This window comes from Mesocricetus auratus, unplaced genomic scaffold (assembly GCF_017639785.1).
Source record: "Mesocricetus auratus isolate SY011 unplaced genomic scaffold, BCM_Maur_2.0 Super-Scaffold_100676, whole genome shotgun sequence".
Taxonomy (NCBI): domain Eukaryota; kingdom Metazoa; phylum Chordata; class Mammalia; order Rodentia; family Cricetidae; genus Mesocricetus; species Mesocricetus auratus.
Window position 1 is genome coordinate 58525707 of NW_024429266.1, and position 26917 is coordinate 58552623.

The 26917-nt window shown below is 45.0% G+C and overlaps 1 protein-coding gene across 1 annotated transcript; it reads right to left on the reverse strand.

Moving 5' to 3' along the window:
• Positions 1-3659: 3659 nt before the first annotated feature.
• Positions 3660-14361, reverse strand: Fcamr (Fc fragment of IgA and IgM receptor). The gene is made up of 5 exons (XM_040739311.1): positions 14227-14361; positions 7914-8252; positions 5405-6929; positions 4681-4799; positions 3660-4095 (listed from the first exon to the last, which is right to left on the reverse strand). The coding sequence occupies exons 1-5, from the start codon at positions 14357-14359 to the stop codon at positions 3842-3844; spliced, it is 2370 nt and encodes a 789-aa protein (XP_040595245.1). The 5' UTR covers positions 14360-14361; the 3' UTR covers positions 3660-3841.
• Positions 14362-26917: the final 12556 nt, after the last annotated feature.

The window sequence follows — 26917 nt, forward strand, 5'->3', positions numbered from 1 at the left end:
AGAAATGACAGTCTTGCTCTAGCTGAAGGATACTGCCAGCATTCCTCAGGAACCCCAAGAAGGTTTCCATCCACCAGAAAGAGGCACACCATCCTATCTCCCCCTCCAGTGGTGGGTGAGGCATCTGTCTCCCTATTGACGTGTATCTGTGGTACAGACAAAGCCCTTGCTGACATGCTGACTCCAGGTTGGGTTGCTATACATTTCAAAGTCAATGCTAGCCTCGCAAGCCCTTCTCATCCCCTCCTCCTCCACTATGCTAGCTCCAAGGCTGCTGCCCCACAAACATCCCCCCACCATAGCTGTTTGTTCCGTATATAAATGCAAGGTTTTCCCCTCCCCTAATGCCAAGCATCCTGTTGTCACCATTCTCTCTTGCTCTTCTCTGCTATTCCTGCTTCCCTAGCCTGCTCATGTCCTCTCTGCTCTGGATTCTTCCAGGTGCCTTGGAATGTTCTCTCTCTCTCTCTCTCTCTCTCTCTCTCTCTCTCTCTCTCTCTCTCTCTCTCTCTCTCTCACACACACAATAAAAACCTTCCCCCAATCATGAAGCAGTCATTTCAGTGGTTTCTTTACTGAGTCCTCGATTACAGCTATCAATAAATACAATCAAGATGAGGGACAAAATAATAGTGACCAAGGATAGAGACTGCAGGGGGCGGGGAGCCCATGTCCCGGTGTACTTTCTGCTTGGAAGTATGAGTTTCCTCTGAATGTCAGTTTCCTCATCCATAAAACGGGAATGGCCATAATTAGCTTTCAGAACTGTTGCATGTAGTGCACACAGAGTGAGCTGTGCAGAGACGTGTGAATGAGAGGTTAGCTACACGCATTAATAGGTAGAAAGACAAAGGGCATCAGAGGGCTATGCCCAGTGGTTTCACCTTGTGAAAACCAGCGGCATACCTGAATCCTGAAATGAAAGTAAGTGCCTCTGACTCTAGCCTAGTAAGGAAGTGTCCCCTGCCCTCACTTCAGTGGCAGGAGCTGGTGCTGGTAGAGTTGGCCTGCTCTGTGTGGTTTGTCCCTGACCCTTTCAGCCCAGCCTGAGTCCGTTGGACCATAAAGGAGAGCTGTAAACAGGGCTTGCCCCATTTCCTTCTCTATGGCTTCTACCCAGATCTTATCCCGCCTCCCCCAAACACTAGCTCCTCCTGGTGGATCTCTGAAATGCCTGTACTCCTGGAAACTTCCCTGGCCCCAGTGCCTGACTGCAAGGCCTCCTTCCCTCCCACTCGCCCTCTTCCACTAAGATGGGCAGTCAGACAGGATACCACAGCTGCCCAGCTCAGGACAAAGAGTATCAGAACCGTTCAGAGGAAGGAGAAGGACCAGCAAGGGGTGGCAGGAAGCTCCTGAGGAGACAGATCTGATTGTTCAAGTCAGACACATGTGTATCTAACAGTCTTGTGTAGTCTTATGGCTTAGTGCAGGCATTGCAAGTTATGGTCAAAGGCCAAACGCAGTTTCCTGCTTCTGTGAGAGTTTTGCTGGAGTGTGGGATAGCCAGTGGTTTGTGTACCCTCAGAGATGGAGCAGAGTGGCTGCCTCAGAGGCTGCCAAGTTGGCAAATCTAAGATAGTTGCTGTGTGGCCTTTGGAGGCCATGTCTTGGTTTAATGTTTTGGCTTCCATAGTGAGTGGTCTAGGGAGACCCAGTTCAGTGAAACTGCTTTCAGGCACACTAGATCAGCAGACATGATACCCCACTCTCAGGGGTTTACCATGTTCCTTTGCATAGTTAAGGCTCTAGGAAGCTCTGCGTGTAAGAATCTCTGTGGATTAACCTAGCATTTCCCTAACTTCTTTGAGCTACAACTTAATTTCTTCTGACTGCCTCTTAATATCCCAGGAAGCCTATGGATGGATACTCCGGGTAAAGACGGATGGGTTAGGGTTAGCCAGGTCAATCAGCCTGAGTTTTTGACCCATCGCAGCCATCAATAAACTAAGTGGTCTTGACTGAACTGTGTACCTGTCAAGAACTGCTTCTTCATTGGTGGGATGGTGGCTTTTCTGCCCCTCCTACTGGTTTCTCAGGGAGACTGAGGTAGCGGGCAGAAAGCTGTGTGAAGTGATGGTTGTGGTGTGGTGCACTTTTGACAAGTTCTGCTTAATTAACCCTGCAGTGGTGAAGTGGAAAGACACTAGGCCAACATCATACACTCTCTAGTCTTCACTCTGATTTTACTAGCTTGGTTACCTGGTGACTTGGTGACTCCAAACAAGTGATTCCTTCCACTGGGGCTCAGATTCCCTCTAAATCAGCGGTTCCCAACCTTCCTATTGCTGCAACCCTTTAATACAGTTGCTCATGTTGTCATGACCTCCCAACCATAAAATTACTGTCATTGCTATTTCATAACTGTAATTTGCTATTGTTATGAATCATAATGTAAATATCTGATATGCAGGATATCTGATATGTGACTCCTATGAAAGGGTCGTTCCACCCCCGAAGGGCCCGAGAGCTACAGGTTGAGAACCACTGCTCTAGATTAAGTATCTGTAACTCTGGAGTTCTGTGTTTCTACTTGGCTGGTTGCATTTAACCTGCCTCCTTACCTAAGACAAGACTCTCCTAAACCCCAAGGGCATATATCTTGGCTTTCTCAGTACAGTATCTGGGGTCATGACCAGATATGAAGAGATATTTCTGAAGGACTTTGATGCCACTGACAGTTTAGAAGGCAAGGCCAACCGTTCTGGAAATGTCAGCGTCCCGGTTCTTAACTTGGTATTGGCACTCTTCTGTCCCCACTGTTTCTGTTGCTCAATGCCTGTACTACCCACATACAGAGTACAGGATATGGAACCCTTCCTAATTAGTGCATCAGCCAAAGAAAAAGAGCAGATGGGACAAGATGGTAGGGTCAACAGAGGGCCAAAAGTTCCCCAGCAGACATGGTTATAAGGCAGAATCCACATAAAATCCCTCTCAGTTGTCCCTCTCTCTCTTCTCCTCCCAAGCCATTTCCAGCTTTGTCCACAGCCTTTGATAGCAAAGATTTATAAACAGTGGGACAAGAGGAGATTGATCACGAAGGTGAAAACCTAATGAAAAGTACCCTCTTCTTCCATCATTTAGGAAAATCCCAGAAAATCTTGAACTGGTCAAAAGATTTACAGTGTGATGAGAACAGGGTCAAATGGGGAGAAGAATAGATGTTCTTTCCTCCTGTCTCACATAGAACCACCCACTGATGTGGCCAGCTAACGCCCTCCCAACCAAAAGTGATGGAGGCACCTGGGGATTCAGACCTCTTGCCCAGGTAGATCCACAGAGTCCACTAAGGCCCAGGCCATCCTCAGCCAAACAGGTATGGGCATTTAATTGGCTGCCCCCCCCCCCCCCCCGAGTTGCAAGTTCTCTGGAGATTTAGTGAAACAGATAAAATACAGTTACTGTCCTTAAGGAGCTACATTTGCGTTTGCTCAGATGAGCCTGGTATATGAGAGTGCTGAGTGTGAGCAGCAGGCTTTGTACTAACAAGCACAGAGAAAGAAGGGTACCCAGAGAGGCAGAGGCAACAGGGACAGCACAGAGCTGCATTCTCCTCCCTCCCTCCCCCTCCCTCCCTCTCCCCCTCCCTCCTTCCCTCCCTCCCTTCTTCCCCTCTCTCCCTCCCTTCCTCCCTCGCTCCCTCCCCCTCCCTCTCTGGTACAAAGAAGCTTATAAGGGGCAGTGGACTAAGCAGTTTAAAAACAGCCAGATCGCAAGCCCTTTCCTGAAGCCTTCTTTGCATAATTGTGCTGTCACCTTTGGCTGCAGAGAGTGCCTGACCCTCTGAAGCCCGAGCTGGTAGGCCCGGTGTCCCCAGTTGGAGGCTGAGCTCAGTTGGCTAGTCTTTGTGTGGGTGAAGATGAGAAGGGGATGAAGAAGCCTTGGAGAGATCTGGTCTTGGTCCTCCTTCCATGGTGACTGAGCTGTTTACTTTTCCATCCTCAGGGTTCTGGTCCTCCAGGACAAACAGGCTGCCTTGGGCAGGAGGAAGGTCACCTTGGTGCAAGTTTTTTCCCACATTGGGGAGCTTGTCTGGTAGGAGATGTGTCACCTGAATTAGGGTGATCCTTGGTGGCCTTTCTGCCTCCTTAGCTGCAGAGACATAGAGAAGGCTGTGAGTATCCTGGGACAGATACACAGCTTTGCCTTCCTAAGAATGAGACAGACGTATGTTTCTGAGAATTTCCTAAGACAAAAGCTTGATAGTTGGGCCCATTAGAACAAAACCAACTGGTCCAGATAATTTGATCCCTGGCCCTGGGAACCTCAGCCTCTCTCTCACTGCCTCCCAGAAAGCCCCAATCTCTTTTTACCAAGACCACACAGTGGAACACTCACATGGAGCACTTACATTAGGAGTCTGCATCTTTGGAACATTACAATGAGAGTAAGGCAGGCCGCGCAGAAAGTTTGCCAGTGTGGCTCCATGCCTATGGTTAACAGTTCTTGGCATCCTCCACAGATCTCCTTAAGCCAAGGAATGCCACTGAGGCACAAAGTGGAGAGGGAATTTTATGAAGCCACGACCGAGCATAGTGCAATGGTTCAGAGTAGAATTTACCTTTTCTACATCCAAAAGTCTGGGCATGCAGCAATCTAATCTGACCTAGCCCTGAGGGTATCAGGTGGAAAGGACCATTCGTCTCCTAGCTTTGGGGTTACTTAAGCTCAACTCACAGGTCCTCTCTCTCCGGAGTCGCCTTTTTAGTAGGACCAGAGACGCAAGCAGAACCAGGACCAGCACAGTGGAGACTGGAGTCAGGATCCAAGAGTTGCTTTCTCCTTCTGTAAAAGCACTGCAGGGGGAGGAGTCAAGGGGGAGAGGAGCACGGGTCAGGGAAGTTGGAACTAGATGACTAATTAGACCACTAGCCTTCCTCTCTCATTTCACAGATGGGCGAGCTGAGCTCCAGGCTAACTGGCCACCCTTGTCCCTATAACTGGCTCTCAACAGAGCTGTTCTCTTCAGTTCCTGAAGCCCCAGTCTTTTGCTTCACTCCACCCTCTTGCGCGTGGGCCACAATGTGCCATATTGAGAAAGAGGATGAGTGACAATCAGGAGGTTGGCTTTGGCATCTGGCTCTGTCACAACTTTTCCTTTCGTCTTAACCAAGTTATTTCTGTTCTCTGGAGTTTTGGTCCTCACATTAAATAGAGAGTGCTGGGGATTTCAGCTTAAAGATTATTTCATGATATCATTTAGATTTTTGCTTGCAAACCACCAGAAAGCATTCAGATAGCATTATTAGTGGCCACTGTACGGACACTGAAGTGTGGAGGATGATAGTTGATGCTTATGCCCCCCATCCCACCCCTTACTGATTCGTAGGTACAGAGGGAAAGAGGTCCTCAGGAGGAAGGGCTGGCCAAGAAACAAGGTGTCCAGGGACCCAAGGCTTACCTCTTCATGGATGACTCATTGCCAGGGGTCCGCATAGGGCCATCTGGTGAAAGTTGACTTGGTGCTGCGGGTCTACTTTCTCCACCAGTGTTTTCTAGGCTCCAGTCGATGCTTCCAGATGTCATTTGCATATGTGTAGTATTCTCTGTCCATGCGTTTGGAGCTGGGGATGACTCTTCCGCAGAGTCTAGCGTTCGCTGATTAGAAGCCTCCATTGCTTCTTGGAGAGTTTCCAAGGTCACATTTTCTGAGATCAGGACTGATGGTCTGTTGGCTCCTGTGGTCTTCCTGAGTGCTTCTGGAGACATGCTGACCTCTGTTTCCTCCTGCGGCCCATCAGCTGCTGGAGTCGTGCCTTTCTTCTCGCCTTCACTGGTGCTAGCACTAGTTGTTGCTGAGTTTCTGGTGCCCCATATCAAAACACCCTGGGTTGTGCTGAACATGCTTTTTGATTTTGAATCTGGACTCTGTGGAGTGGGAACTATTGCCTTGATAGAGCCCTCCTCTCTGCTGCTTGTCCCTGGAACCATTGTCCTGGCTGCTCTTGGGGTTTGTCTTCCATTGGCTGAAGCTATAGTTTTGCTTATTCTTGTAGTTAGATCTGTTCTGTTCCGTTCTGAGCCTTGACCTTCTAGAATCTGGGTGACTCCCGGGGTCCATCTGTTGGCTGTAGTTAGATCTGTTCTGTCCTGTTCTGAGCCCCCACCTTCTAGAGTCTGGGTGACTCCTGGGGTCCATCTGTTGGCTGTAGTTAGATCTGTTCTGTCCTGTTCTGAGCCCCCACCTTCTAGAGTCTGGGTGACTCCCGGGGTCCATCTGTTGGCTGTAGTTAGATCTGTTCTGTCCTGTTCTGAGCCCCCACCTTCTAGAGTCTGGGTGACTCCTGGGGTCCATCTGTTGGCTGTAGTTAGATCTGTTCTGTCCTGTTCTGAGCCCCCACCTTCTAGAGTCTGGGTGACTCCTGGGGTCCATCTGTTGGCTGTAGTTAGATCTGTTCTATCCTGTTCTGAGCCCCCACCTTCTAGAGTCTGGGTGACTCCTGGGGTCCATCTGTTGGCTGTAGTTAGATCTGTTCTATCCTGTTCTGAGCCCCCACCTTCTAGAGTCTGGGTGACTCCTGGGGTCCATCTGTTGGCTGTAGTTAGATCTGTTCTGTCCTGTTCTGAGCCCCCACCTTCTAGAGTCTGGGTGACTCCTGGGGTCCATCTGTTGGCTGTAGTTTGAGTTGTTCTGTCCTGTTCTGAGCTCCCACCTTCTAGAGTCTGGGTGACTCCCGGGGTCCATCTGTTGGCTGTAGTTAGATCTGTTCTGTCCTGTTCTGAGCTTCCACCTTCTAGAGTCTGGGTGACTCCTGGGGTCCATCTGTTAGCTGTAGTTGGAGTTGTTCTGTCCCCTTCTGAGCTCCCACCTTCTAGAGTCTGGGTGACTCCCAAGGTCCATCTGTTGGTTGCTTCAGCTCTCCCTGGAGATGCTGTGATGAGCTCAGCAGAAGTTAGAGCTGCTGCATAGGTGGTGTTGGAAGGACCTGTGTGGACACACCCAGAGAGAGGCCATGAGGGAATACTATCTAGGCTACCTATGGATTCAGCAAAGAACATTTCATCAAAATGCTTGTTAAGTAGGATGAACCTCACTAAGAGATGTAATCTTTTGCTAATAAGTCAGATACAATTAAAAGGTGAGAAACTCAGTTGCTTCTATGGTTTTGCAAATATTCACATTTTACATTCTCATTTTCTTCCCTCAGGCCTGCATATTCCCTATCTAGATACCTAGGAGCACGTGTTACTATTCAACAAAGGAGGGAATAAGCCCCCAATTGCAGCAGACTAGTGTACTGCAGCTAGGGAAGGGGAATTTATATGCTCTCCAGAAAGATCAATTCTGACTAGGTGTTCTGCACAGCAGCCTTTATGGTGCATGTGACGGGAACATGAACATGCACATACGTACACACACATATGCATGCACTTACACACACACACACACACACACACACACACACACACACACACACAATGCTTTAGACTTCTATGCCTGAGTCTGGATCCAGTCTTTGGAACAGAGCCTTGAAGTTGTCAGATGCCTGCACAGGGACTCAGCAAGGCACTACTACAGGAGAGCCTAGCCCCAGACACCCGCCTCCCTCCTCATGTAGGCATAGGCAATGATACCTCTTCTTTGCATGACTGAACACCAAGTTTTCTGCAATCAGAGAAGTCACACTGTCAGCTCACAGTGTTTTTAGAACTTAGTTCAGACACTCATTCTGCAACATTCAGGATAGGAAGAACCAGGTGGGCGACCTTGTACATCCTCCATTGGGCACTCTTCCCTAGTGTCTGCCTTCTTGAAGATAACTTCTATCTAAACCAAAAGTCTACCTCTTAGAGCCTTTCTCCTACTCCACTGTTTATTATGAAAGGCATAGGGCTTTCTGGGGCTTCTGCGCCTTCTCTTGTACCCATTTCTTCTGAACCTCGCCCATCAGCCACCAACCAGTTCATACCTGCAGACACAATCAGATTCATCTCGAAGAACAGCATGTCATTTCGGTCCCCAATGCCACAGCGGTAAAGTCCCGTGTCATTCGGGGACAGTTGGGACAGCTTCACCATGAACAAACTGCTCTGAGGAAAGTCAGTAAGAGTCACACGCCCTTTGTAGTCGTGGTGAGTGTAGTGGTTGGTGGACACGATGGTGTAGCAGATCCACAATGGAGGCCCCGGGCGGCACCAGTATTTTCTTTGATGCCTGTTGACCGAGGAGGGGGCATAATGGCAATGGATGGTGACAGCTCCCCCGATCTTCCCAGACACCAGCCGTGGGCCTCTTAGTGCATTTGCATCTGCAGGCAGAGATAATTGTCAAAGGAAAGGGAGCAGTGAGGATATCTACTTTTAGGGAGTTAGCTATGAACTCTGCTCAAGAGAAAATACAGCTGTGAAGGTGCTATATGGAACTGAAGAGTTTAGCCACTGAGGAAGTAGGCCCTTTCCAAAGTATGGAAGGGAGCTGAATTCGGGGCCTCATCTGAAAGACTCTTAACCAGTATTTGGCTAGCACTTATATGTTAGATGTTATCGTGCAAGTCTGTCTAGAACCTGCATTCACACTGCTAAACTCCATCTATAATGTTGTAAGAAGGAGGAGGCAACTCCAAGCAGAGAGCTCTGGTTTGCACAGAATGTTCTGCTAGCTTGATTGGTACATCTTCCAGATCAATGACTGACGTTTCCCCGCACAGGCCTCTTCTCTACAGAGAACACTATGTATACATGGTACACGGTTGGTACAAGAGAACAGGTGAGAAGTATTACGGATACACCTGCCTTGGCAATATTTAGCTGAACCAGAGCATATAGGAAGCCTTTAATTTGATAAAGTGTAAGCAGAAAAAAGTGTATTCTTTCACTGGTTTTTCACACTATCTCTGGGCACCTCTGCTCTGTAGTAAGATACCAGGCATAATCTGTGTATAGTAGATTTCATTGTATCTTCAGGCACACAGAGTCTAGTATAACCTAAAATTATACATCCAGCCCAATGTGATAACAGACTGAAACTCAAGTGTCTCATCTAGCTAAAGACTTTTCCTTTGTTCCCACTAGGCTAGGAGACTGCCCGGGAGGATATGTACCGGTTGGATCTATTGCCTTGCTTTCTTTGGCTACTCAGAACTGAGACCTGGGGAACTCCCAGACCTGGCACAGAGAAAGGGGTGGTGGTGCATATGGCACTGTTTCTGTACCTGGCTAATGTCCAAAGGTGTCTCTTTTTGTTTGCCTCCCAGATAACTTTTTGGTGGTTTCTGCCTCTAGTTTCCTCCTTGCAAGAATGGCTTCTTATTTTGCTGGCCCTTTATGGCTACCAATAACAACCCCATGACTTCTGGATATTTTCACCTCTTTTTGTGGCCACAATCCACTATGGCTGACTTTCTTGGTGAGGGCCCTACATTGGGTCAAAGGAAGCACACTTTGTCCTTCTGTCAGAAGAATGAGTATAATGGCAAATTTATTTGGTTACTCTCTAGACATTGCTTCTCTCACACTGCTAAGAGTGAGAGGAAGTGGCGGTTTCTGTCCAAAACAGTCCTTACATTCTTCAGCCCTCCTAGGGTTCTTTGCCCTCCCTTAGGCGCTAGGACACCTGACTGTTGGACTGTTGTCGAAACCAGCTTCATAATTCCTTACTACAGAAAGGCCACCAAACGTTTCCATTTGGGACCTGGTAGTTTGTTATATGTCTTTAGGGCTTCTGAACCCAAGAACCTTCCGACCAGTGTTCCCTTACTGGAAACAGCTAAAGAATTTGTGGATCCTGGTACAAGAGGAAAATGCAAGACTCCTTGTCTAAATTATCATGTTTCAAGATGAGGTTGGGTATGGCAACACATGCTGCAAGCTCATCAAGAGGCAAAGACAAGAGGAGTTTTGAGTTTAGTGTCAGCCTAAGCTGCATAGTGAGACCTTTCTCAAAAAAAATACCCACCCAGCCCACAGGGATATAAACAGACACAGCTGGGAATCAGCAGCTGGATGAACAGAGAGCTGCCTGGGCAGAGGCCGTGGAAACCAGCAAAACTGTGACTCCCTTACAGCTCTTCCTCTGCAGCAGCAGTGGAATGATCAAGAACTGCATGCTTAACTACACCAATAAATGGCTAAAGGCACCGTGAACACCTTTGAATTTTTCAAAAAAATTTGGAAGGGATGCCAACCCAGACATTTAGAGACATTTAGAACACCAAACAAATGAAACCAGAGAAGAACTCCTCATGTCATATTATAATTAAACTACTGAATATACAGAACAAAGGAAATATACTGAAAATGCCTGAAAAGCATCCAGTTGCATACAAAGGCAGGCCCATGAGAATAACAGATTTCTCCACAGGACATCAAAGCCAGGAGACCTTGTAATAACAAACTTCAAGTCTTCAAAGTTAGCAGATGCCAGCATGTAATGTGATCCCCATCAAAGTTATTCACCATTAAAGGAGTAAGAAAAACTTTCCACGCCTAAGATATACTAAAAGAATTCATGATGACTAAGTCAGCTTAACAGAAGATACTCGAAGAAATCCCTCAAATTGAAGAGAAAGCCAAATATATCATGGGGGCCACAGGAAAGAGTAATAATAGTTAAGCAAGATAAGAATAAGAAAACATTAAGCATATTGGGTGGTGGTGGCTCATGCCTTTAATCCCAGCACTCAAGAGACAGAGGCAGGTGTATCTCTGTGAGTTCAAGGCCAGCTTGGTCTACAGCATGAGTTCCAGAACAGCCAGGGCTATTACACAGACTAACCCTGTCTGAGAAAACCAAAAAGAAAAGAAAAGACCAAACACAACAAAATTTGACCGGAATTAGCGAACACTTCTCAATTTCCCATAAAAGATGAATTAGGATACCAAGTGTTCTAAGCAAACTGATCCTGGAAACAAGCAAGTAGTGTTTTTCTAATATCATCAAAATAGATACAGAAGGGCATTTTATGATGATTGAGGAAGCAGTCCTCAGGAGGATATTTTGATTCTAAACACACACAGAACACAGGGGCACCTAAATATGCTAGATGTAAAGGCATAGATTAACCCTAACACAGTAAGAGTGGGTGACATCACTACTCCCCTCAATAGACAATCACCCTAACAAAACCAAACAGAAACATCTAAATAAGATGACATCATAGATCAAATGAGTCAGTGGATCCAGCAGATAGCTATAGAACATTCTGTCCAAACTCAGCAAAATATACATTCTTCTCAGCAGCCCAATGAATCATGCATTAGAATACAAAGCAAATATTTTGTTTGTTTGTTTGTTTTTGTTTTATCTTTGACTGTCCTGGAACTCACTCTGTAGACCAGGCTGGCCACGAACTCACAGAGATCCACCTGCCTCTGTCTCCTGAGTGCTGGGATTAAAGGCACGTGCAACTATGCCTGGCCCCACGAAGCAAATCTTAATAAGTATAGAAAATTGAATAAAATAATTGAATTCTATATGGATACAATAGAATAAAACTAAAATTCAATAGGTGAAGAAACTACAGAAAACACACAAACTCTTGAAATTAACTAGCACACCACTGAATGATGAATGTATCAGAAAAGAAATCAACAAGGAAATTAAAAATTGAAGACACAACATAGAAAAATCTATGGGATACAATGAAAGAAGTTCCAAGAGGAAAATGTATATACATGAAAAAAACCATGGACACCTCAAATGGCTTGATGATATGCCTTAGGTTTTTGGAAAAGCAAGAACAAACCAAACCCCATATCAGTAGATAAGAAGTAATAATTAAGATCATGGCAGAAATTAGTGCAATAGAAATAAAAAATAATTTTCATTATAATAAAATTCCCATTATAATAAGAAGAATTTCATAAGCAGAGAGTTCTTCTTTGATAAAATAAACAAGATTGATCAACTCTTAGTCAAACTAACGAAAAGAAAGAGGAGACCAACTCAATAAAGTTAGAGATGAAAGGGAAGTGTTAACAAAAAATACTAATGAAATACAGAAAGTTGTAGTACACACCTTAAAAACATATATTCAACTAAACTGGAATCTGAAAGAAGTTAGTGAATATCTAAATGTGTACGACCTATCAAAAATTATACCAAAAGAAGATAAAAATCTAGTGTATCTATAATGTATCTATAATAAGCGGTGAGATCGAAGAAAGAAAAAACATTTTTTTTTGAGACAGGGTTTCTCTGTGGCTTTGGAAGCTGTCCTGGAACTAGATTTGTAGACCAGGCTGGTCTTGAACTCACAAAGATCTTCCTGTCTCTGTCTCCCAAGTGCTGGGATTAAAGGCATGCACCACCAACACCCAGCAGAAAAAAAACTTTGTTTCTGGTCCTGATAGATTCACAGGTGGATTCTCCCAGATTTTTAGAGAATTAACACTAGTGCTTCCCAAACTATTCCATGATACAGGAAAGAAAGAAACACTATTAAACTCTTTGTGGTGATATGTTGTTTATGATCTAGTATAGCCTGCCTGAAGACCAGAATGCAAAGCTAGCCACAGCTATAGGGGCCAGGCAGTAACGGCCACACCTTTAATACCAGGACTCGGGAGAGACAGATGGATCTCTGTGAGTTCAAGGCCACCCTGGGCTACAAGAGAGTGAATCAGTCTAAAAAAGAAACAGAGCTCCCAGCACTGGGAGGTGGAGACAGGGTGATATGGATGGGTGGAGGGAGGAATGTAGGTTGGGAGGAGACAGTCTAAGAATTTGTGGAGGCAGGATCTCTCCTTTCAGTCTGAGAATTTTGTAGAGGTGACAGCTCTCTAGTGACTCGACTGCTTTGCCTTTCTGATCTTCAGCTTGAACCCCAATATCTGTCTCTGGGTTTCTATTATTCATGTTGTATATTGGCACACAACGTAAAGGTAGGAATTCACAAAAAAAGCCAATTGCCTATGACTTTGAAGCCACCAGCCCCAAAACCAGACGGAGACACAACAAAAAAGAAAACTAAAAGCCAGTCTTCCTGATGAATGCAGGCACATGAATTCACAGTCACTATGATTACCTACACAAGACTGACACAAGATTCAGTCTACCAATATTCTAATAGGAGATGAGGGGGCTCAAGGGGTCCCACCCTTCCATGAGAACTCATAGGTAGTTAGTGCCTGCTAGGGGAAGGGCCTCCTGAGGTGCCCTTCTCTGAGGATCCATTGGTAGTTAATGATTGTTGGTGCAGACACTAGTAAACTGACCATACTCCTGTAAACAACCCTTCATCCGTGCTCTGTAAGCGAAGCTAATTAAACACACACACACACACACACACACACACTCACACACACACGACATGAAAGTTGAAGGCAACTAGTTAGAAAGAGAGGATCTTCTAGAATGGAAGTGGACCAGAAAGGGTGGTGGGACAACGTATATGAAATGTCATAACGAAGTCCATTGTTACATGTACTAATACAAATAAAACTAACAGTTAGGCTAAGAAGACAAAGACAAACCAGCATTAGCAACAAAAGAATTTTAAGACAGCAACAACGGAGCATAAAATCAGGCACCTTCTGAGTACAGATGGATTTGTAAGTGGCTTGTCTCTTATATGTGACCTGCAGTCTAGTTACAGGAAAGCAGCAATCATAAATGCTTTGATTGTAGCAATACAACTAAAAGCTTATTCAAACAACATACCTGAAACCACACCACCCATGATAAAGGTTACTGTTACTGCATGTTATCTTTAAAAAGCAAGAATATTAATCAGCATTAAAATTATTAAAATTACTATTATTAAAATGTTCACACCCTAGATTCTAAGAATTCTTGTGTCCTGGAGATGGCTCATTTGAAAGGATCGCTGGACCATTAGTCAGGAAGATGAGGCAGTCTAGTTTTGCTGCTTGAGACTCTTTGGTTGACTCTTGTGATGCACATAATTTTTCATTAATACCAGAATTAAGAAACAGTATCTCAAGTGGTGAGTTACCAACCAGTAGCTCTTGGCCTCCATTACAATGAAAGGATTTGAATTTTATACTAGTCAACTGTAAGAATTAGAGAAAGGGCTGGCATTTAGGATTAAGGCACCTGGAGACCCTGATACTGATTATCTGCTTCTTGGTGGATGGGGGGGGGGGACCCGAGGTCTCACTTGTGTCTATCATTACCTAACAGTGGTGTGTTGTTATGACTTCCACTGGGGTAGGGGTGGGAGTGGGAATGATGCTTGCAGTTGAGACAGACCTTATACTAGGACAGGACTTGGTTTGACAGAAGAGGTCTTTGGCTAGACAAAGGGAGAGGAGGGGCTGTACCTGTCAGGGAGTTCTTCCAGCAGCAAGGGGGTGTGTAATCTGTGTGTGTTTCCATAGTACAGAGATGGATCCTGGAAGGAGGAGAGCCAGCCTGTAGCCCTCTGGAATGGGGTCGTCTGTGTGGAGGGGTCATGGACGAGCCTGGGCAAAGGGAGATGCCGAGCCATCAGAGGCCACCAAAGCCCTACAAAGCCATTTTCAGGAAATAAGTGTGAGGTCAGCTCTAATTCCTGCCCCACATCCCATGGACTAAGAGACCATCATAGTGCTCCTGCTGGCTCTGATCCTGCTGGGTATTAGGTGGCAGAGTAGAGGTTGGGGGCAGTCAAAGACTACATACCTTAATTCACAGTCTCCATGGGGAGGCAGGTATGTGTCCCTGGGTGAGGATTAAAGTAATGACCAAAATATTTAATGGAATACTTGGAACAATCAAGTTTAGAATACACAAGACATAGAGGACTGTTAACCTCTATGTGAGCAGAGAGGTCCTGTGCCTTCCTGAAGGGCAGTGAGATATTGAGAGTTCTACATCACACACCAGACTGCCTGTTGGTTCACTCTGATTTGCTGATGAACCAGACATGGTTAATCCATTTTTAGTGTTATCATAATGTTTTCACTCATTAATGAATTCAATAAAGATTTATAAATTGCCTACCTCCAGGGATTAGAAAGTAACAAACACCACACACAGACACACACACACACACACACACACACACACATGCTACATTCTTCAATGGCTCACTATTACCATCATAATAAAATGTACACACCACTGCATGGGGAAGGACTGGCCTATTCCTGGTCTGCCAGCACACCAGGCTGCAAATACTGTTAGGATTCTATCTCTCATCTAATTATCCTCAGCTCCTGGTGCACACCAAGCCCTTCTTGAATATGCGTTAAATAAGTGACTAAATGTGTTTACATTTTTATCATATAATTTCTTTGTATATTGCTGTCTTTATGTGTAGGATAGGGTCTCCATTTTTATGTTGCTAATGCTGGGCCTGGCACTTAAGTGTTTGCAAGATGACTGGAAATGAAACCTGTAATATTTGTGTTTTGCATGTCTGGGAACCTTCTAACACTTTGTAAACAGCTAATTTTCAGTCATCCACTTAAATGGAAGAGGGAGGAGAGGATGGGGGTGGGAGGGTGGGGATGGGGCCTGAAGGGCTGGAGGTGGGGGGCCTAGGTGATGTGTGTGTTGGGGAGGGGTGGGCACTATCTAAACAATGACTTTTATTCTAGATATCATTGAGCCAGGCATAAGCCCTCTCCGGTGATCTCTCACGGCCTTCATTGTCTGGAGCCCATATGTACAGCACTACAGTGTGGGATCCCCGGTGAGAAGACCATAGATCTGCCTGGTTGGGCTGAATTCCTCTGCTGGGTCCCCAGCAGCCTCTGAAGCCTGACTCTGGGCTCTGTTTGTGGACTCACCATGGAGCAGGCAGAGTATGAGGAGAAGTAGTTTCCACCTTGTTCTCTGGCCGGAGACCTGCAACCAAAGACAAGAGGCCTGAGGGAGACAAATGAGAAGCCAGAGGGAGTGGCAGGGGGTCCAGGGCTGGCCACTCTGGCTGTAGGATCTGAGTTTGCTCCAGAGTGGGTGGTCCCACCTGAAAGGCAGAGCCAGAGGACTGCCTGTCCTGGGAGGTGGGGCTCTGCAGAGCGGTGCAGAGGGGAAAGAGCCCCTTCTAAGATAGAGTGCAGCTGGAACCCTAATGCTTGGAAGGCACTCGCAGGGATCTCTCTTCTCTGGGAAGACACAGCGGTCTGAGTCACTGGCAGACACTGTGTTGGGGGGTACCGCATTCCTAGGATGCAGGGTATCCTTCCTTTCTCTTTTAATACTTTCTCCTTGCAGAGGAGAGTTATTTCTTCTTGTGTTTCACTGCTCATGTGCGGCTAAGTTAGAACTAACCCTTGAACCTGTTGGCACTAGGGTGCCACTCTGTTTCTTCTCCTTGGTCTCTAGAAAACTCTCTCCGACCCTCGTCACCTCCATCTGACCTCCTGCTCTGCTCTCCTGCTGGCCTTGGGAGCTCACTGAAAGCAGAGCCTTGTGTCACATCCTTTTACTTTTAAACCCAGAAACTAGATTGAGCATAGTGTGAGCCCTGTGGGCAGCTACTGAGAGCAGGAGCCCAGTGCCCTCAGAGAACCCCAAAGGGGCCACTCTCAGTTAAAAAGGATGAGACTGTACCTCATACACATCGTCTGTGTTCTCTGAGGAATTTCATGGGTGCTTGGCGGCAGTTCCCTGGACCCACAGGCGACATTGTTTTTGCTTTTAATGTGAGCGTATACTTTACCAGTCTGAAGAATGATCAGTGCACCAACTTTACGTCAGTGGTTTGGCACCTAGGCAAGGAACACTCTTGACTCCCAACTATGCCACAGAAAGCCACTGGCCCGTTGTGCGGGATCGAATCAAAGGAGGGGGAAAGGGAATGGGAGTAGAAAGAGAGAAACAGGAGAAAGAGTAAAAGGGGGATAGGAGATAAAGGAGAAGGGAAGAGAGAGGAAGAAAGGAAAAAATAAAGACTTTAAACTAGGCTTCCCACAGCCGCTTGTCACCTGGCTTTGGCTCCTCTCAGTCATGTCTACTCCAGCCTTTGGCTGCCCAACTGCCTAGGGATCCAGAGAGGCTAGTTTGAAAAGACCCAGGTTTTTTGCATCTTCAAGCTCCCTCCACCCTACCACCATCAGCGTGTCCCCTCCCTTGGGCACTGTCCCCGACATTCCCTGGCTCCCACCCTCCCAGGCTCTCTCAGGATGTAACTGGACTAATCCTTAGTTTGATTAATATTCACCAAATCCAGGTTCCCTGCATGCCTGGTACTCGTATTTCCCCAGGCTACTGTTTCCAAAGTGCCAAGTCCTACTACAGTCCACACAAAGGCCAACATCACCATGCCGCCCAGTTCTTTTGAAGCCTGATGGTGAGACAGTATCTCAGCTTCAGGAGCAAAGCTGCCTCCATGGGGCAATGAGGAAGCATGGTGTGCGATAAAATAAAATGTCCCTAGCTACTTATCAGTCTTGATTGGGGACTGGAAGGATATCGTCAATGGAATGTCTCCAGTCACTCTCCCTGCCAATGACCTTCAGGGATCCTTTCTGCAGGAGACCTGGAGTCCCAGGCCTTTGTTTAGAGTTTAGGGCCCCCTGAGTCCTGCCGGGAAACACAGCCACCTCATTTTCATTACATGCCGGAGTGTGACTTTCCTGGCCACCCTTATCCCCTTTGAATCCATCCCACTTCCCTTCTACCTTCTTCCCCATTCTGTGGGATGGTCTGGCCTGAGCAGAGGGAAGAGCATAGCATCACCACTCTTGGCTTTGCTGGAGGCTGCCAAGTTGACCCCAATGCTTATTCTCCTCCATCACAAAAGAGGAGCCTTGCCTGGGCAGCTGTGTGTTCTGCATCTAACGTGTGCTGGTCCCGTCCTTCCCAGAGTTTCAAACTCAGAATACTTTGCTGGGACTGAGAAGAGGGTGCAGAAAAGAAACGCTGGAACCTGACCTCTTGAGTCTTCTCTGGCCTCTGGAAACGGGCCCTAGAGTACAAGTCACAGCTGCTGCTGCAAATGCTACCCACTCGCAGAGTAAGAGCCAGACTTCCAAGAGAAAGTCATGTTACCTTTTGTTCTCTGGGCTTAGCTTGGTCCATCCTAGTCCAGGGCAAAATTGAGTTGAACTTTTTTCTTTTATCCAAGGAGATGCTAGTGTTTCGGTGTCTGCAAGCTGCTTCCTTTAAATCTGGAGACTGAGGAGGCAAGATGATGTGTTGATAGTAGTGGGGGGGTGGGTCTGGAAGATGGGGACAAAAGCCCTGGTACTCACCTCCTGTCAGTTGTATCAGGGTCCCTTCTCTTTAGTTTTGCTGATGAGAGACAGTCAATTCTGGTCTCTTGTCCTCACTGTCACTTGTTTCTTTGGAATCTTTTCCAGGGTTGGTGACAGTTGCTTCAGGGAAACACATTGGTCCCTACTTTCTCTTCTCTTATACCCTGTTGGAGGCCCAGACTTTTAGGGTTCCCCATCTCAAAAGCCTACTTAGGAACCTCCAGAACCAATGATGCAATGACCTGAGCAGGACAGAAGGGGATTTCAGGGTTCAGGGGAGGAATTTCCCGAAAGCTGGACATCAACTGCTGCCCCACTGCTGACCTGGACACTTCAGCTCCTGTGAAGAAGGCGTTTAAGTGGTTTGGTTCAGCGACTTCAGTTTAGATTCACGCCCTGGTGCTTACCAGCTTGGTCCTGAACAAGGAACAATGGAATTAATGAGATGCTCTTCACAGAAAGAGAACATGGATAAGCATGGCCTAAGCAGATGAAAAGCATCACAGGAATTCCCCTTGGGAAATTGTCTATAGAGGCTCTTGTCTTAGCAAAAGATGCCGTGTTCCTACGTCTCCCGATCTTTTACTGATACAAGCTGAGCACTCAAAACAAAGGTGCTCAAAGGAGGAAGGATGCTGCGTCTGTGGTTTAGGACCCTTTCCAGGACCCCTCATAGATAATGATGCTCTTGGGCCAAATGAAAGGCCCTTCTTCCTTAGAATGAATCCAGTTGGTGCTTTGTTACACAACATGAGCAACCATGGGCATTTGTGGCTATTATCCAGTGCTTGCCCACATTGAAGATGTTGAAGTAGAAGTGGGATTTTTGGAGTATGGCTAGGACTGACTCTCTCTCTCTCTCTCTCTCTCTCTCTCTCTCTCTCTCTCTCTCTCTCTCTCTCTGTGTGTGTGTGTGTGTGTGTGTGTACTAGTGACTGTGACAGTCATGTCTACTTCTATGCCAGGATTTGGCCATCATAGATTCCCACTTGGTTCCCATTCCAGGGTTCCTGGTCTTCATCCCCATCAATGACCTTTTGGATACATAAGTTAGAATGCACCTGCAATATGAGAGGCATTGTCTTAGAAGTGGTACCCTTGAGTAGTGTGCAATATGAGGACCTGCACATGGCCCTGCCCCCAGAGGCTCATCCTCAGAATGAGTCATTCTCAAGCAGATGGTAGAGAGGTAGCTAAGGCCTGACTCCCCACCACACCACACCTCTGCTCCTTAGGAAACAATATCACACTGCGTTGAATCACATAGACTTTGAAGCCAGGATTCCCTTCCCTTCAAATCTTCGTGGGAAAATAATATGGGCCAGATTATTTGTTCTCCTTTAAGAAATATTGTTTTCTGGCGTTAATCAAGAAATAGCAACTCTTACTTCATAAAGGTATCATGTAGGATAAATTAAAAAAGATTGCAATACATTTCCAGGAAATGTTAGCCAGTGATGATATCCTTACTTTAGTTTATAGCAAGAGGAAGCAGGTGTCTTACACTAAACAAATGCTAAAACTAAAAATTCCTTGCAAGTTTTTCATCTGTCCATGAATTTCCCCCTTGATTCCTTCCTTCTCTCCTCTCCCTATCATTGGTATTTGAAAGACTAAAATTAAAGCGGTTTAAGGACAATACTGAATTAAATTCATATTTTAGAGTCAACATCACACTTTCACTGTATAAATGATGCACATTAAAGTGTGCCTTCAGAATTTAATTGACTTCTCAATGGTTTGAAGACTTCGAGGTCACTGAAGACACAAATGGTTGCATCACACTGGGCTACTTTTCAAAGCACAGACCCAGAGCCAAGACGCCCTGGCTCTGAGATTTTATGAAGAGAAAACTTTGTACTGGCTCCTACTGTACTGGCTGCTACTTGGAAGAGGGTGTAACTGGATTTCCTTGCCCAGAACAAAGTCTGGGCTGGCTCTTTTACATTGGCCTTTGCTGTGCCATATACTGTGGTCTCCTGAGTTCAGAATCAGGCTAAATAATCTTGCGGCTGTGCATTATTAGCCCCTTTCTACCTGTTCTTGCATCCCCCCCAAGTTCCCAGTCCTAATTTCAGCAAATGGCTGTATGTGCGGAACACGTTCACAAAACGAAAAGTAGCAAACAGTAAGTTTAGCTCTGAAACCCACAATGGAGGGCAACGAATGGAGGAGCTTTTGGTAGTTTCCCTTACTGGTTAAGACTTAACACTCCTGCTGAGTTTTTGAAGATTCCCATCCCTTCTACCTGGTGTTTTAAAGCCCTTTCCCCTGCCCTTGTTATCTGCTGGAAAGATACACTTTCCCTTCTTGTCAGCACGTCAAAGATTGGAAAACTACCTCCCCATTGCTGCATGCCCTGATCACTCACTCAGAAATTCACTAAGGAAGTTGAACTATGAGACTTGTCATCACTCCAAATAACAACAGAGAAAACTGTTTGGGTAGCGCAAGTAATCATTTTATAATGGCATTCAGCAGAGTTTTACAGCCTTAACCATCATTTAGCTGATAGTAGAGCTTGTGACCCAACAATGTTCAACCCTGAAGTGCAGACCGCAGGCTAAAGGCAGTTAGGAGAGTGCCGAGATACTCTGAGTTCCTGTACAGTCTGCCCACAGAGAACAAAGGAAGATCCTTCAGGAGTGAATGCAAGCTGCTTGAAAACTTCCTCTGTGGTTCACTCTGGTGTGAATGGCTGTGAGAAACAGCCCACAGCTCTTACCTCCCTCTTTGCAGAGGGACTTGAATCTGGGAAGTGAGAAGGATGTTCATATTTGTTGGGATTATGTGGTTAAGATCATAGATTGTACCCCATGATAATGAACCATCGCCCTTGAAAAATGGAAGGGGTTCTAAGTAGTAATCTGCTACTAAGGGAGCAGATGGCTTCATGGAGAGTTACATCCGCAATTAGATGTTCAGCTCTGTTGCTGGCAGACATTTGGTAGCAAAGTAAATACTGTAGGACTGGGCTTGCAACTAGGTATTCAAGCACTTCCCTAACATTCTCAGTACTCACAGACAGACAACAGCAACAAAACTCAGCTTAGCTTAGTTGAGCCCTGTGGTGTTTGTTAGGACCACACACAGATACCACCAGAGGGCTCTATCCCTCTTGCCAGCGCCAAGTTGTTAGTATCTTAAGATGGCTGATGTTACATGGCCAAGTTACTGTGTCCACTTGGAGTTCTTTGTATCTTTCTCCGTGGCTTCTAAGTTGTGAGCACTGGCCTGCATGCATTTAGCCTACTCCCTATACATCCGCATACCTCTACCCCATCTCCCACTCTTTATACATGTAGGCTTCCGTACATTTCTTAATACGAAGCAGTGGTCAGAGGAGGACATCAGATCATCTGGAACTGTAGTTACCGTCATTCGTGAGCCACCTGGTGGAGTAGCCTAGAACTAAACTCAGAGCTCTGAAAATTAGGGAATATTCTTAACTGCAGAGTCATCTTTCTAGCTCTTATCAGACTATCTTTTGTTTCATCTAAAATAGATAACTGGCCATTCAATCTAGAGTTTGATCCATTGGAAGGACTTTTCTGCCATTGTCCTCTAAGGCTACTTCTTATGGTATGCCTATTGTTCCTTTTCAACCTGACCTATATACCAAACTAGCTCATCTCAGCACAAAGCTTGATACTTCTGTCTCTTCTACCATCTTTATTAAGAAGGTGTACTCCAAGTGTGGTATGAAACTGAAGAAGAGGAACATTGGGGATGGAAAAGTTGAAGTGGGAGATGACAGGTGGAAGATTGTTGTGGAATGTTCCTTTACATCGTGTGAAGATATGTCGCTGTGATTGGTTTAATAAAGAGCTGAATGGCCATTAGCTAGGCAGGAAGAGATTAAGTGGGACTTCTGGGGACAGAGAGCTCTGGGAAGAAGAAAGGAGGAGTCTCTGGCCAGACATTGAGGAAGCAGCATGGGCAGTACAGAATAAAGGTAACCAAGCCACATTGAAAGAGCATAGATTTTAAAATATGGGTTAATTTAAGTTATAGGGGCAAATAGGACATGCCTAAGTGAAGACCAAGCTTTCATAATTAATAATGTCTCTGGATCATTCTTTTGTGAGCTGGTGGCCAAGAGAAAAAAAATGTCTGTCTACAGAAGATGGAGAAGAGAAGACCGTGACGAGAGAAGTGGAGAGGATTAGTCAAGACTAGGGAGGGATGAAAAAGTCATATGGAAATCTATTTGCTTGTAAGGTAATTAAGCTACATGACAATAAGAATGAATTTGAATGGGGGTGTTCTAAGTGTATGAATAATGTGGCTCCAAGAAGCCACAGGTTATTATTTGAAAATATCAATGGCAGGTTTATTGCACTTATGATCAGGGAGACCCCAGGGGTAACCTTCCCCCTCCAATACAGGTTATTTGCCATTGCTCTTGGTTGTGTAACAGAAATGGATAGTAAGACTGTTGCTAAAGATGTGACATCCTTTAGTCATAGCTTATAAAGAAACAAGCAGTAATTGAACTGGAAGCTTCCTCACTGACAGCCAGCTTTGATGATGCTGGAAGGTGCTATGCAGGCTGTTAGAGAAGAAAAGTCGTCAATGTATCCTTGTTAAGTTTCTGTCTTGTGGTCCTGTCTAGTGGTGAGAGTGGGGTGTTGAAGTCTCCCACTACAAGTGTGTGAGGTTTTATATGTGCTTTGAGTTTTAGTAATGTATCTTTTACCAAAGTGGATGGCTTTGTATTTAGGGCAAAGATGTTCAGAATTGAGACTTCATCTTGGTTGATTTCTACTGTGATGAGTATGAAGTGACCTCCTTTATCTCTTTTGATTGATTTTAGTTTAAAGTCTAATTTGTTAGATATTAGGATTGCTACCCCCTGCTTGTTTCTTGGGTCCATTTGATTGGAAAATCTTTTCCCAACCCTTAACTCTGAAATAATGTTTGTCTTTGAAGCTGAGATGTGTTTCTTGTATGCAGCAGAAGGATGGATTCTGTCTTCGAATCCATTCTGTAAACCTGTGTCTTTTTCTGAGTGAGTTAAGACCATTAATATTGAGGGAAATTAATGACCATTGATAGATCATTCTTGTTTGTTTTGGAATAGTTATTGTTGGTGGAAATGTATGTGGATTTACACCACTTTTTCTTTTGCCTGCTGGTAAAGTGGGATTATCACTTTGTTTTTCTGGTTGTAGTTAACTTCCTTGGGTTGGAGTTTTCCTTCCAGAATTTTCTGTAGGGCTGGGTTAATGGATATGTATTGTTTAAATCTGGTTTTGTCATAAAGTATCTTGTTTTCTCCATCTATATTGATTGAAGACTTTGCTGGGTATAACAGTCTTGGCTGGCATCCGTGGACTCTTAAGTTGGTAGAATATCTATCCAGGACTTTCTGGATTTCATAGTTTCCATGGAGAAGTCAGGTGTAATTCTGATAGGTTTGCCTTTATATGTAACTTGACCTTTTTTTCCTAGCTGCTCTTAATATTCTTTCTTTATTCTGTATGTTTAGGGTCTTGATTATTATGTGTCGAGGGGATTATTTTTGGGGGGTCCACTCAATTTGGTGTTCTGTAAGCTTCTTGCACCTTCATTGGCATGTCTTTCTTTAGGTTGGGAAAGTTTTCTTCTATTATTTTGTTGAATATGTTTTCTGGCCCTTTGAGGTGGGTTTTTTTCATCTTCTTCTATATCTATTATTCTTTTTTTGTTCCTTTTTAAAAAATTTAAATTAGAAACATGCATGAATCAGATGTCAATACCAGCTCCCCCCTTCTCCCTCCACCAGCCCCAACCCCACCCCCCAGCCCAATACCCACATCATTCCCTAGGGAGGGTGAGGCCCTCCTTGGGGGGGATCTCCAGAGTCTGTCATTTCATCCAGGGCAGGACCTAGGTCCTTCCACATGTGTTCAGGCTGAGAGAGCATCCCTCCATGTGGAGTGGGCTCCCAAAGTTCATTTGTATGCCATGGTGAACACTAATCTACTACCCAAGGCCCGAGAGATTTCTGAGACCTCCTCACTTCATGGAGTCTGGATCAGTCCCCTGTGGGCCGCTTAGCCATCCGTCTGGGGTTCAAGAGCTCGCCCTTGTCCAGTCAGCTGTCTTTGTGGGTTTCACCAGAACGGTCTTCACCCCTTTGCTCATCACTCCTCCATCTCTGTCACTGGGTTCCAAGAGTTCAGGTCAGTGTTTAGCTGTGAGTATCTGCTTCCATCAGTCACTGGATGAAGGTTCTAGAATGGCATATAAGGTAGTCATCAACCTTATCATCAGGTAGTGACTATTAATGTAGTCTCTCCGCTATTACCTAGTTTTCCAGTTGGTGTTATCCTTGTACATCTCTGGAAATCTCACTAGTGTCAGCTCTCTCCTCAAAGCTATAATGACTCCTACTATTATGGTATCCCTCATCCTGGTCTCCTCTAGTCTTACTCAGACTCAACCTTCCTGCTCCCCCATGTCTCCTTCTACCCTCTTCTTATCCCCCTATCTTTTACCTGGTTCCCTCTCCTCTCCCCCCATGTTCCCAATCTGCTCAGGAGATCTTCCTCTTTCCACTTCTCTGGGGTATCATGCATCTCTCTTGGGAACCTCTCTGTTTCCCAGACTCACTGGCCCTGGGATTGCAAGCTAACACTCTCCTGTCCATGTCTAAAATCCATATGTGAGTGAGTACATACTACATTTCTCTTTTTGTATCTGGGTTACATCACTCAGGATGGTTTCCTCTAGTGTCTTCCATTTGCCTGAAAATTTCAAGATTCCATTGTTTTTCTCTGCTGAGTAGTACTCCATTGTGTAAATGTACCACATTTTCTCTATCCACTCTTCAATTGTGGGGCATCTAGGCTGCTTCCAGGATCTAGCTATTACAAATAATGCTGCTATGAACAGAGTGGAACAGACATCCTTGTTGTATGAGTGTGCATCTTTTGAGTATATGCCTAAAAGTAGAATTGCTGGGTAGACTGAATCCCGTTTTCCTGAGGAATCTCCATACTGATTTCCAAAGTGGCTGTACAAGTTTGCATTCCTACCAGCAATGGACAAGTGTTCCCCTTTCTCCACATCCTCTCTAGCATAAGCTGTCAGTGGTGTTTTTGAGTTTAGACATTCTGACAGGAGTAAGATAATATCTCAGGGTTGCTTTGATTTGCATTTCCCTAATGGCTAAGGATGTTGAGCACTTAAGTGTCTCTCAGCCATTTTATACTCCTCTATTGAGAATTCTCTATTTAGTTCAGTCCCCCACTTTTTCATTGGATCCTTTGGTGTTTTGGAGACTTGCTTCTTGAGTTCTTTGTAAATTTTGGAGATCAGCCCTCTGTCAGATGTGGGGCTAGTGAATATCTTTTCCCAATCTGTGGGTTGCCTTTTTGTCTTGCTGGCTGTGTCCTTTGCCTTACAGAAGCTACTCAGTTTCAGAAGGTCCCATTTATTAATTTTCAATCTCAGTGTTTGTGCCACTGGTGTTATGTTCAGGAAGCAGTCTCCTGTACCAATTAGTTCAAGGGTATTTCCCACTTTCTCTTCTAACAGGTTCAGTGTGGCTGGATTTATGTTGAGGTCTTTGATCCATTTGGACTTAGTTTTGGTACATGGTGATAGACATGGATCTATCTGCAGTCTTCTACATGCCAATAACCAGTTATGCCAGCACCATTTATTGAAGATGCTATCTTTTTTCCATTGCATAATTTTAGCTTCTTTGTGGAAAATCAGCTGTTCATAGGTTTGCAGATTAATCTCAGAGTGTTCAATTCGATTCTATTCTGTCTATTTTTGTGCTAATACCAAGCTGTTTTCAGGACTACAGTTCTATAATAGAGCTTGAAGTCAGGAATGGTGATGCCTCCAGATGTTGCTTTGTTGAGCAGGGTTGTCTTGGCTACCCTTGGTCTTTTGTTTTGTCATATAAAGTGAGAATTGTTCATTCAAGGTCTGTGAAGAATTGTGCTGGAATTTTGATGGGGATTGCATTGAATCTGTAGATTACTTTTAGCAGGATTGCCATTTTTACCACATTGATCCTACCTATGCAAGAGCATGGGAGATCTTTCAATTTTCTGGTGTCTTCTTTAATTTCTCTTTTTAAAGACTCAAAGTTCTTTTGATACAGGTCTTTCACTTGTTTGGTTAGCATTTCCACAAGGTATTTTATCTTGTGTGTGGCAATTGTAAAGGGTGATGTTTTGCTGATTTCTTTCACAGCCCTCTTATCCTGTGTGTATATAGTAGGGATACTGATTTTCTTGAGTTGATCTTGTATCCTGCCACTTTGCTGAAGGTGTTAATCAGCTGTAAGAGTTCCCTGGTAGAGTTCTTTGTCATTTATGTAAACTATCATATTGTCTGCAAATAGTGAAAGATTCACCTCTTCCTTTCCAACTTGTATCCCCTTGATCTCTTTTTTTTTCTCTTATTGCCCTAGCTAGAACTTCGAGTACAATATTGAAGAGGTATGGGAGAACGGACAGCCTTGTCTTGTTCCTGATTTTAGTGGAATCACCTTGAGTTTCTGTCCATTTACTTTGATGCTGGCTGTTGGTTTGCTGTATATAGCTTTTATTATGTTTATGTATGTTCCTGTTATCCCAGATCCCTCCAAGACCATTACCATGAAGGGCTGTTGGATTTTGTCAAGGGCTTTTTCAGCATCTAGTAAGATGATCATGTGATTTTTGTTTCTCAGGTTGTTTATATGGTGGATTACATTGATAGATTTTCTTATGTTAAACCATCCCTGCATCCCTGGAATGAAGCCTACTTGATCATGGTGGATGAGTTTATGTGTTCTTGGATCTGATTTGCCAGTATTTTATCAAGTATTTCTGCATCAATG

Excerpts from the sequence above, each read along its gene's own strand:
- Fcamr (XM_040739311.1), bottom strand. The coding sequence starts at position 14,359 with ATGACCCCTCCACACAGACGACCCCATTCCAGAGGGCTACAGGCTGGC. Across the intron at positions 8,253-14,226 it reads CTGGAAGAACTCCCTGACAG|ATGCAAATGCACTAAGAGGC; the intron begins GTACAGCCCCTC and ends CTCTGCCTGCAG. Across the intron at positions 6,930-7,913 it reads GAATCTGATTGTGTCTGCAG|GTCCTTCCAACACCACCTAT; the intron begins GTATGAACTGGT and ends GTGTCCACACAG.